Below are 12,314 nucleotides of genomic sequence, written 5' to 3' on the forward strand. Positions count from 1 at the left end.
ACATCAATGGGTCTGCAGCTGAGGGGCTGAGTAGCTTCAAGTTCCTCGGTATACACATCACCGATGATCTCACCTGGACGGTACACACTGGCCGTCTGGCAAAAAAAAGGCACAACAGTGTCTCTTCCACCTTAAGCGACTGAAGAAGTTTGGCATGGGCCCCCAAATCCTCAACACCTTCTACAGGGGCACCGTTGAGAGCATCCTGACTGGCTGTATCACCAACTGGTACGGGAACTGCACCAACCTTGATCGCTGGGCACTGCAGAGAGTGGTACGGACAGCCCAGTGCATCTGTGGATGTGAACTTCCCTCCATTGAGGGCATTTACAACAGCAGGTGCAGAAAGATCTGGAAGATCATCAGGGACACCAGTCACCGCGAACATAAACTAATTGCAGCCGATTCTATCTGGCAAACACTACCGCAGCACTAAAGCCAGGACCAACAGGATACAGGACCGCTTCTTTCTACAAGCCATTAGACTTTTAACTTCACATTACTATACACTGCAACAGTGTCATAACTCAAAGATTTTTACTCCCTCATGTTGTGGGATGCATGGAAGATTTAAATAAATTCTAGTACAGCTCAGAGCGTCGGAATTCAGAGTTCAATCCCAGTGCCCTCTGTAAGGAGTCTCTGTACGTCCTCCCTATCACCACGTAGGTTTCCGCCGGGTGCTCCAGTCTTCTCCCGCAGTCCAAAGACGTACCGGTCGGTAAGTTAATTAGTCATGGTAAATTGTCCCACGATCAGGTGAGGGTTAAATCAGTGGATTGCTGGTGCTGTGGCTTGAAGGGCTGGGAAGTCCTATTCCAGGATGTGTCTCTAAATAAATAATAATAAACAAACAATTCACTTGAATTATCATCTTGTACTGTTTCATGTACAAGATATAGTGAAGCGCTTGCCTTACGTACTGTTCATACAGATCAAATCATTAAGATATAAAAGGATTAGCTTTATTTGTCACATGTACTGTACATCGAAACATACAGTGAAATGAGTTGTTTGCATCAAATTAAATCAGTGAGGAATGTGCTGAGCAGCTCGCGAGGGCCAGCACGTTTCTGGTACCAACACAGCATGCCCATAAATTCCAGTCAAGATGGCGACAGCATACAACGCTCCCTTGGTCCACATCTTCCAGATAGCAAACAAAAATATCATTTTTATTTCTTTTAGTCTGTTTTTCACCTTAAATGTGTTTTCTGGAACTGTTAGAGCCTGCGATTTATAGCTTGGAGACAGTTTGAGTAATCCAGCACTTTGTTGTCTCCGAGAAGATTCCGGGAAGCGAGCGCGTACTGAGACGGCCTCCATGCGAAGAAACTTCGCGAGGCGACATTCGACCCCATTTAACCAGCTAAAGCGTCCATTAATCACCAATTAAAGTGTGGCGGTAGATTGCGACATTGGGGCAAACGTGGATGACAAGCAAGAGTCCAGCGCCGACCGTCTTCCTTTTGATCGCAGCCGGAGAAGGAATCTGTGAGCGGCCTATCACTGTGTGGCTCGCTGTGGCAGACGGGTAGGCCTCTCTGTCTCATGTGGTGTCCCTCTCTTTCGATGACTGTCGGTGATATCGTAGGATGGCATCGTTATGGATTGGACTGTTGTGTTTATGGACTGTAACTTTTTCACACTCGTGGTTTTTATATTCTGTGTTTATTTTTGAGTCACCTGTTCCTTTTCCATTTTGTTGTGTGAGGGGAGGGAGTTTGGGGGTGACGTCCTGTTAGATTTTTTTGTGCCGGGGAGGGGGGGGTTGTTTTTTGGGCATTGATGTTGCTGTTCCATTTTGTGTGGATTTGTGTGGGGTTTTGGGTGGGTTTGATGATCGGGATACCGTTCTTTTTGTGCGGGGGGGGGGAGGGTGGGTTTGATGTTCTCCCTGAACGACTTTCATGTTCTTTCTTTGTTCTTTGGCTATCTGGAGAAGACAAGTTTCAGAGTTGTATAGGGATACGTGCTTTGATAATAAGTGAACCTTTGAAGCTAACCCGAGCCGTACACCTTTTGTAATGTATGAGGAAACCCGAGTGCCCAAAGGAAATCCAAGCAGCCACAGGGGGAACATACAAACTCTTTACAGACAGTGGCGGAAATCAAACCCCGATCTTACAGCTGAAAGGAGCTGTAAAGCGATGGCGCTAACTCCTACGCCACCGTGGCACCCCGTACATATACAAGGGAAAACAGTAACAGAATGCAGAGTAATATGTAACAGCTACAGAGAAAGAGACCATAAGGTGAGGTCGGTTTGAGGTCAAGAGACCATCTTGTTAAACTAGGAACCATTCAATAGTCTTATAAAGGTGGGCTAGAAGGTGTCCTAGAGCCTGGTGATACGTGCCTTCAGGCTTTTGTATCTTCTGCCCGATGGGAGAGGGGAGAAGATCAGATGATACCAAGGTGAGAAAGGGCTGGGGACACATCACTTCAGGACATGAGACCTCCCATTATGGACTGAAATGAAGAGAAATTCCTGTATGAGGTGGACTGTGAGTCACTGGAATTCTCCACCTCATAAGACTTAATCAATTAATGACCTCCACATGAAGACTCCCCTCTGAAATACCGACCTGAATATAACTGAGTTTGGTGAAGAGCGTAATGACACCGAGACCAATATTTTAAATTTATTTAACATGTTTAAAAGGGTAATTATGAGGATATAAAAGCAGAGCTAGCTAAATGAACTGGTAGATTAGATTAAGAAATGGTGAAACGAGTTACAGTGACAAATATTTAAGGGAATACATTAAATGGGTATATTCCACCGAAAATAAATATTCCAGATGGGGGATGAACATTCCATGGTTAACGTGAAAAGTTAACGGATCAAATAAAGAAAATGCCACAGTTCAAAGTTTAAAGAGACACACAAACTTCAAAGTGCGTACTGTATGTCACCCTGAGATTTATTTTCTTTGTAGAACTATACACAAAGACTGACAAATGACAACTGTTCAAAAGAAAATAATCTGGCAAATACAACAAATAATTAATAGATAGATAAATAGCCAGATAGATAATTAATTAGGCAGATAGATGGATGCGTGGATAGATAGATGGATAAATACACACATTCAACTGAGAACACAAGTTTAAGAGTCCTTGAAAGTGCGTCTGTAGGTTGTGGAATCAGTTCAGAGTTGAGGTGAGTGAAGTTATCCACACTGGTTCAGGAGACTGATGGTTGAAGGGTAATAACTGTTCCTGAACCTGATGGTGTGGGACCTGATGGTTGAGGGGTAATAACTGTTCCTGAACCTGATGGTGTGGGACCTGATGGTTGAGGGGTAATAACTGTTCCTGACCTGGTGGTGTGGGACCTGATGGTTGAGGGGTAATAACTGTTCCTGAACCTGGTGGTGTGGGACCTGATGGTTGAGGGGTAATAACTGTTCTTGAACCTGGTGGTGTGGGACCTGATGGTTGAGGGGTAATAACTGTTCCTGAACCTGGTGGTGTGGGGCCTAGGGCCCCTTAACCTCCTTCCCTATGGTAGCAGCAAGAAGAGACCAGGGCCTTAATGTCAGGGGTCCTTGGGGATGGACTCTGCTTTGTAGTGGAAGTGTTCCTTGTTGGTGGGCAGCACAGGGGCAGATCCGTCGGCCCAAGCATGATGCCGAATTTAACTAATCCCATCAGTTCATTTTTTGGACATTAGAGGATTCTAGGACCATTAAGAATAAGCAAGAAACTGAGCAGCCAAAGATCAGCTGTTGGCAGAGAGATTGTCTTATTTCTGTCACATTGAAACATTAGGACATGCAGTAAAGTGCATCCTTGACCCTAATGACCATCAGTCTGAGTATGTGCTGGGGGCAGCCTGCAAGTGTCGCCATGCGTCCGGCACCAACAAAGCGTGCCCACAACTTACTACCCCTAACTCATACGCCTTTGGAATGTGGGAGGAAACTGGAGCACCCGGGGGGAACCTAGGTAGTCACGGGTAGAGCATACAACCTCCTTATAGACAGTGGCAGGAGTGAACCCCATTGTAAATCCTGATGCTAACACTGCACCACCCTGCCAGGTTGTTGTGGAGAGCTACTGCTGATACCTCGTTGTACGTTCTTATCAACTTACCAGGGACACCGGCATCTCAGTTGGCAAGTCTCTGAAGAACTGCAGCAGATTCAGGATTGTCTTGGGCGTTGCCAGATGTTGTAGGGTCACGCAGTCCACGCCCTGTGCTACGAAACCAAGAGCGCTAAAGAACGGACAAGATGTTTAACGTCACAGATCACAAATTCTGTAAGCAAGCAACAGTTCATGTGTGAAACCAGCAAGGGCAGCTTATCATCCATGTTCATTTGACCTTTAACTGAGGAAATAGTTAAGACACAGGAGGATGCACATGCTGGAATATGGAGAGAGAAAGCAAAAGCAAGCTGCTGGAGGAACCCGGGTGGTCAGACAGCATCAATGGGGCAAAGTGTCCAAGAGTCGAGGTCCAAGGTCGATTGGAGGGTCAGACATCAGGGCCCCCGAGGCTGGGAACCTCGAGTCCACTGGGGAAGTCGAAACCCAGTGTCTGTGAATCCATGAGTCCGCTGGAAGCTGGCAGCCAAAGATTAGATTAGATTAGACTAGATTATGAGGACACTCAGTCCTCGTTTATTGTCATTTAGAAATGCATGCATTAAAAAATGATACAACGTTCCTCCAGAATGATATCACAAGAAACACAGGACAAACCAAGACTAAAACTGACAAAACCACATAATTATAACAAATAGTTACAACAGTGCAAAGCAATACCATAATTTGATAAAGAGCAGACCATGGGCACGGCAAAAAAAAGTCTCAAAGTCCCGACAGCCTCATCATCTCACACAGACAGCAGAAGGGAGAAACTCTCCCTGCCATGAACCTCCAGGCGTCACAAACTTGCCGATGCAGCACCATTGGAAGCACCCGACCGCAGCAAAACTCTGAGTCCATCTGAAAACTTTGAGCCCCCAACCAGCCCCTCCGACACAGCCTCTCCAAGCACCATCCTCTGCCGAGCGCTTCGACCCCGCCCCGGCCGCCGAGCAACAAGCAAAGCCGAGGACTCGGGGCCTTCCCCTCCGGAGATTCTGGATCACACAGTAGCAGCAGCAGCGAAACAGGCATTTCAGAAGTTTCACCAGATGTTCCTCCGTGTTCTCACGTCCGTCTCCATCAAATCAGAATTGTGCACGGCACCCTACTTTACAAATAACAGACATCACCACTGGAGTGGCTGCTGCGAGCTGCGTCGCGTCACCATCTTCTCCTCCCTCTGCGTAGAAGATGGCCTGTTCTGGGGTTAGAGGACTGTCTGGGTGGGAGTGAGCAACGGGTCTTGTTTCGCTGTTGTCGCTCTGTCGCTTGGTGTGTTCTGTGTTGTTCTACTGAGGGTAGTGGGCATGCCATGTTGGCGCCAGAATGCGTGATGATTACAGGTACGTATCACACGTACATTGAAACATACAGTGAAATGTGTCATTTGTGTGAACAGCCAAACACACCCAAAGATATGCCGAGGATCTCCCGCAAGTGTCCTAACGGATTCTGACGCCAGCATAGCGTGCCCACTATCTTTTACAGAGTCACAGAACACCACAGCACAGAAACAGGCCATTCAGCCCATCTAGTCCATGCCAAACTATTAATTTGCCCAGTTCCATCAACCTGCACCAGGATCATAGCCCTCCTTACCCCTCCCATCCATAAACAAAGAGCATATTTTAAAGCTTTTTAGTTTTCCCCTGCCAAAATGGATCATTTCACATCTTCTCGCATTCTACGCAGGTCCCCAGATCACTGCTCACTCACTTAGCCTATCTATATCCCTTTGTGTCTTTACTACACCCTCTTGCTAACCGACCACAAGCTCACCATCTCCTCATACGTAAATAAGAATAAGCAATAAATATCCTGAAACACCAACAGGCACAAAAGAAGTGTCACGCTCAAGGTCTGGTCTGGTCTGGTCTCTGTAGAGTGTAATGAAGAGAGGTTTGTTCCAGCTATCAGTGTAGAGAGAGACAGACACACACAGCTAACACTTCCAAGCAGTGGAAAGAGTGGACAACAGGATCGGACATTCAGTGCAACCCTCTGATGATCAGCACAACTGTCACGTGGGGGGGGGGGTGGTGGTTAGTTTACTTGTCGGTCGAAAGCCACTTCTACCATGCCGGTCGTCGATAGGCCCATTTGAAGGATGCAGCAGCTCTTTCCTGTTGGCTGGCTTGTGTGCCACGGCGCTGGTGTCCAGTTTCGGGCTCCTCGGGGGTATAAGAATAGCATGTGTGGGAGACTCGGTCTCTTTCCTTTCATCCCCAGGGCCCGCTTAAGGCCGAAGTCATGACCACAGCTGAAGAACCATGGGGAAAGTGTGCTGCAGATATAGGAGGCCCACGTTCACTCTTAGCTAAGTCTCTGTTTGTCGAATGTTTAGCCTTGTAAACTTGGGGAGACTTGAAGTACTTGTTGAGTTTGAAGTGTTACTGAATGTTTAGTGTTGTAGTTGTTAAACTTAGTTTAACTTAGATGTTTGGTCAAATGTTTTACTGTTTGTCTGTAAGTAAACGGTTAATGTGCTTATTCATAATCAATATCTCCTGACCAAACCCATGAGCTTCCTTCCTAGCAACATCACCTCTAGGTACTGACATGGCTACGTGGCACGTGCTACATACTCAACCACTCTGTGCCTCAGTGTCTTCTGTACAGTTCCTCTCCCAGAGTAACTTACCTAAAGGTGTCTTCAGTCATATTATGGTCATTTGCTTGTAGAATCTTCCCAAAGAGCATTTGAGCCTGTGACAGGAGATTAAGCATTAGGTGTAATGTCACATTTTGTTTCCAAGTACACCTCTCTATAAAAACCTACAAGCATTTTTCCACAAACGGTTGTTCTTCACAAGTGAATTCAGACAGCATCGGTCAGTCACAAGAGACATAATTGCCAAATCTAGTCTGCTCTACAGCCACAAAGCAGCAGGGAGCAAGTGTTTCCAGACATCAATCAGGAATGGAATCCCAGTTCACAAACACAGACAGTCCCTACCTTTTGATGGCAATGCATAAGAGGCATTTAGTCAAGTATGCACATAGGCAGGTGTTTGTTTAGGGTGTTGAATTGTTACTTTCATTGTAGTTTAACTTTCCTATGCTTCCTTGTTTAGGTGTTGGGGTGGAGATACATCTCCACCAAAGGAAGTGTAAGGCACTCCTTCCCTCCGCTAGCCTGCAGGTCACCCTCAGGCAAGGTGTAGCACCTGCTTAGTCCCCCGCCATCTGATCAGGGTCATGTGAAGCCATGGGAGCAGCCGGTGCATATCACAAGTCCTGGTTATGTGACCACTGACGCCAGGCAGACGATCTCTGAAGAGTATTGATAAGGGCTGAGGTCACCCGTCTTGTAAAGACACTGACCAGAAGGAGACAATAGCAAAACCACTTCTGTAGAAATAATTGCCAAGAACAATCATGGTCAAGTAGACCATGATCACCCACATCATACGACACGGCACATGATGATGTCATATGACATGGCACATAATGATGATGTCATATGACACAGCACATAATGACGACGTTTGCTTGTACTTTTATATAATCATCTATATCCACCTAATTGTTCAGTGAATTTTCCAGCAATTACAGATTTTGTATTTTCTAGAAGCTTGTTGGTTTTCTGTAGCAGGTGCCACACCTCTTGAATCTGGCTATTTGCTAGGTTCACTGCCATCACTGAATTTTTGTTAGCTCTAGTCTGAGGCAACCACAACTTTTTCCTTCATCTTTTCTTTGTCCTCTCAGATCTTTCTTTGTTCTTGTAAAACATAATAAAATGGCTGTAAGCAACAGGTTTTATGCCTCATTCTTGACTTCCATAAAACCATGACATAGGAGCAGAATTAGTCCACTCAGCCATCGTCTGCTCCACCAGTCCTTCATGGCTGATTTATTATCCCTCTTAACCCTACGCTTCTGTCTTCTCCCCACAACCTTTGACCCTTACTAATGAAGAACCTATTAATATCTGCTTGAAATATACCCACGTTTTGGCCTCCACAGATGACCGTGGCAATTAGTTCCACAAATTCACTGTCCTCATCATCTTTGTTCTATAGAGACGTCCCCTTACTCTGAAGCTGTGCCCTCTGGTCCTAGACTGCCCTGCCAAAGGAAGCATCCTCTCCATTTCCGCACTATCTATATTTCAATATTGGATAGGTTTCAATGAGGTCCCCCCTCATTCTTTTAAACTCCAGTGAGCACAGGCCCAGAGACATCAAACACTTCTCGTACGTTAATCCTTTCCCTCCTGGGATCATTCTTGTAAACATCCTCTTAACCCTCTCCAATGTCAGCACATCCTTTCTAAGGTGAGGGGCACAAAACTGCTCACAATACTCAAGGTGAGACCTCACCAGCTCCTTATAAAGCCTCAACATCACACCCCTGCTCTTGTATTCTAGTCCTCAAGAAATGAATGCTAACATTGCATTTGCCTTCCTCACCACCGACTCAACCTGCAAGTTAACCTTCAGGGAATCCTGTATGTGGACTCCCAAGTCTCTTTGCACCTCTGATTTTTGAATTTTTCTCCCATTTATAAAATAGTCTACGCCTTTACTCCTCCTACCGAAGTGCATGACCATACGTTTCCCTATACTATATTCCATCTGCCACTTCTTTGCCCATTCCCCCAATCCAAGTCCTTCTGCAGTCCCCCTATTTTCTCAGCATTACCCGCCCCTCCATCTATCTTTGTATTGACTTCTGGACAAGCGTTGGGTCACAGATGTATTACTGGGGATGGCGGGATTTGAGTGTGTGCAGGCAAATGGGATTAGTTAATTTGGCATCATGGTTGGTGCCCTCTGGGGGCGTAGTTTATTCTGTTCAAAAGCCGCTTCCAACATGCAAATTGGTCCATTTAAAGTTAGCAATGCTCTTTTCCCATTGGTTGGCTTATGGGCAATGGAGACAATCTCCGGTTCCAGGCACCCTGGGGGCATAAAAGATGGCATGTATCTTTCTTTTCTGTCACCCACGGGGCCTGATATCAGGCCGAGTTTGCAACCAGTCCTAAAGACACAGATGACCCCCCACCCACCCCGCAGTTTGTTTAGTTATGTATCCACTCGTAGCATGCTTACTTCTTGCGTTTTATAAATCGGGGAGGTTTAGCAGAGTACCCACTCATTTAAAGGGTAACTGAGTGTACATTGTAACGGTTTTGGGCATCTTAGACGAATGTTTGTTTAGTTAGATGCCTGATTCAGTGTTTCACCACTCGTTTCTTAATACCTCACATACCCATCTTTAAATCCGTGTTCCCTGTTTCACTCATTGGATCCTTGACCCTGCTCTCCCACGTTACACTCGGTATGGCATCAAGGGCCAAGGGCTGTTACTGTTCTACATTCCTTCCCCAAACCTCCCATTGCGGTAACCTCGTTATTATTATATTTGATACAAAGAGTTTGCAAACAGAATATAAAATATTACCTGCTGCACCGACCACTTCACTTGTGTGAGGCAACTGGTATTGGACATTAACACGTTGACCTTTGATCTCAAGGATATTAAGGGAATGTCCTTTGCAAGGGAACCCAGATTTTTAAGGAAATTTATATTGTCCGATTCCTAACAATGAAAGCAAGGAATGACTTAACACAATAGAGAGACACCGGTTTAAAAATTAGTTGTAGAAATTAAAATTTGGATGATAATACTTTGTACTTCATTGTCGCCAAACAATTGATACTAGAACGTACAATCATCACAACGATATTTGATTCTGCGCTTCCCGCTCCCTGGATTACAAATCGATAGTAAATATTAAAAATTTAAATTATAAATCATAAATAGAAAATAGAAAAATGGAAAGTAAGGTAGTACAAAAAAACCAAGAGGCAAGTTCAGGTATTTGGAGGGTACGGCCCAGATCCGGGTCAGGATCCATTCAGCAGTCTTATCACAGTTGGAAAGAAGCTGATCCCAAATCTGGCCGTACGAGTCTTCAAGCTCCTGAGCCTTCTCCCGGACGGAAGAGGGACGAAAAGTGTGTTGGCTGGGTGGGTCGTGTCCTTGATTATCCTGGCAGCAATGCTCCAACAGCGTGCGGTGTAAAGTGAGTCCACAGACGGAAGATTGATTTGTGTGATTGGTTTGTGTGATGTGCTGGGCTGTGTTCACGATCTTCTGCAGCTTCTTCTGGTCTTGGACAGGACAACTTCCACACCAGGTTGTGATGCACCCAAGAAGAATGCTTTCTACGATGCATCTATAAAAATTAGTGAGGGCTTTAGGGCAAATTTCTTTAGTTTTCTCAGGAAGTAAGGGCGCTAGTGGGCCTTCTTGGCAGTGAACTCTGTTTGGTTGGACCAAGTCAGGTCATTTGTGATATTGACCCCAAGGAACTTAAAGCTTTTGACTTGTTCCACTTGTGTACCACCGATGTAAATTGCTGCTTTGCACCAATAGATGTGGGAGCTTTGCACTTTTACGGAGACAGTGCTGTGGTGTGAAGGAACTGTTTAAGAGCCGATTACAGAAAGCTTCCTTTATGCCAACAGGTAAGAGCCAAATATCTGGAGGGGAGATGAGCTGGTGAGGAGGAACGAGGATAAAAGATTTAAACTCACGAGGTTGCTTAACTGGGAGACGGTGTTGCTCACCCAGCACTCAAATCTCTTACACAAACCAGATGGAGTTCAATCAAAGTGTGAAGTGGCTCCCTTTGGAAGGTTGAACTTGAAGGCAGAATAAAGAGTTAATGGCAGGATTCTGAACCACGTGGAGGAGGGGAGGGATCTTGGGGTTCATGTCCATAGATCCCTCAAAGTTGCTGTGCAAGTTGATAGGATGGTTAAGAAGGTGTATGATGTGTTGACCTTCATTAGTCAGGGGACTGAGTTCAAGAGTAATAACGCAATGTTGCAGCTCTATAAAACTCTGGTTAGACCACACTTGGAGTATTGTGTTCAGTTCTGCTCACCTCATCATAGGAAGGATGTGGAAGCTTTAGAGAGGGTGTAGAGGAGATTTACCAGGAGGCTGTCTGATGATAAAAGGCATACATAGCCAGAGTCTTTTTCCAAGGGCAGAAATAACTAATACAAGAGGGCATCATCTAAAAGTGGTTGGTGGAAAGTATTGGGGAATGTCAGAGGTAGTTTTTTTTTTACAGAGCGTAATGGGTGCGCGGAAAGTGCTGTCTGGGGTGATGGTAGAGGGGGATACATTATGGACATTTAAGAGACACCTAGATAGGCACACAGATGATTGAGAAACGGACAGTTATGCAGGAGGGAAGGGTTAGATAGATCTTCGAGCAGGTTAAACATCAGCACAACATCGTGGGCTGAAGGGCCTGTATTGTGCTGTAACGTTCTACGTTCAAACTGGATGTAATTAAGAAGGAATGACATTAAAACATTTCACAAAGTATTGAACAGTCTGATTTCAGAGACTGATTTCCATGTTCCAGTTACTGTAAACTCACACTTGTTCTTGGTCTGCGTGAGGTGTCAGAATACTTTAACCAATCACTCACTCCTATCAGGTTCAAATATCATTCATTAATGAAACTTCACGCTGCCAAAATCCCTTCACGAACTAAAGATTTATCAATTATTCAGGATCTATCCAGCCGCGGAGTCGTTTGCTCCACTATACCTTTCTCAACCACCACTACCTGATAACATAATCAAATATTTAAATCATTTTTAAATGTTAATTCCCTGATGTGATTGATGCATGGTCAAAATCATTGTCCTTTGACATACGGAAGGTTAAAAACGAGATGGAGCATGCCTGAATTCTCGAGGAGAGAACGTGAATGCCCAGAGTTCCGTGCTATCGGTCTGGTCACTGGAAAAAGTAGGACCTGTTCTGTAATAGTTGAGAAAATGAACAAGAGACCTCCTGGAAATGTGAAAATTCGTGACCAAGTCTGCTGGATTAAATAGACACAGACAGAACATAGAATATTACAGAATGACACAGGCCCGTCAGCCCGCAATATTGTGCCGACCTTTTAACCCACTCTAGTATCAATCTAACCCTTCCCCCTGACACAACTCTCTATTTCTTCTCTCATCCATTTGCCCATCTAAGTGTCTCTTCAATGCCCCTGGTTTATCAGCCCCTACCTCTACCACTGGCGGTGAGCTCCATACCCCCAACACTCTCTGTGTAAAAAAACTCACCTTTGGCCACACCCTCCCTATACTTTCCTCCAAACTTGTGTCCCCCCTCTTCGTATTAGCCGAAAAGGAGATCCTCTGATGAGCAGGAGGTGATTAACA

General features: G+C 45.2%; 1 protein-coding gene across 1 annotated transcript in view; it reads right to left on the reverse strand.

Annotated features, from left to right (window-relative positions):
* strc1 (stereocilin 1) overlaps positions 1-12,314 on the reverse strand; it is an 80,516-nt gene that overhangs the window by 33,084 nt on the left and 35,118 nt on the right. The window contains exons 11-13 of the mRNA XM_063065104.1: positions 9,511-9,648; positions 6,743-6,807; positions 4,102-4,225 (exon numbers count right to left, since the gene is read on the reverse strand). Coding sequence (XP_062921174.1) covers positions 4,102-4,225; positions 6,743-6,807; positions 9,511-9,648 — 327 coding nt within the window. The remainder of the gene's footprint in view (positions 1-4,101; positions 4,226-6,742; positions 6,808-9,510; positions 9,649-12,314) is intronic.

This window comes from Mobula hypostoma, chromosome 13 (assembly GCF_963921235.1).
Source record: "Mobula hypostoma chromosome 13, sMobHyp1.1, whole genome shotgun sequence".
Taxonomy (NCBI): domain Eukaryota; kingdom Metazoa; phylum Chordata; class Chondrichthyes; order Myliobatiformes; family Myliobatidae; genus Mobula; species Mobula hypostoma.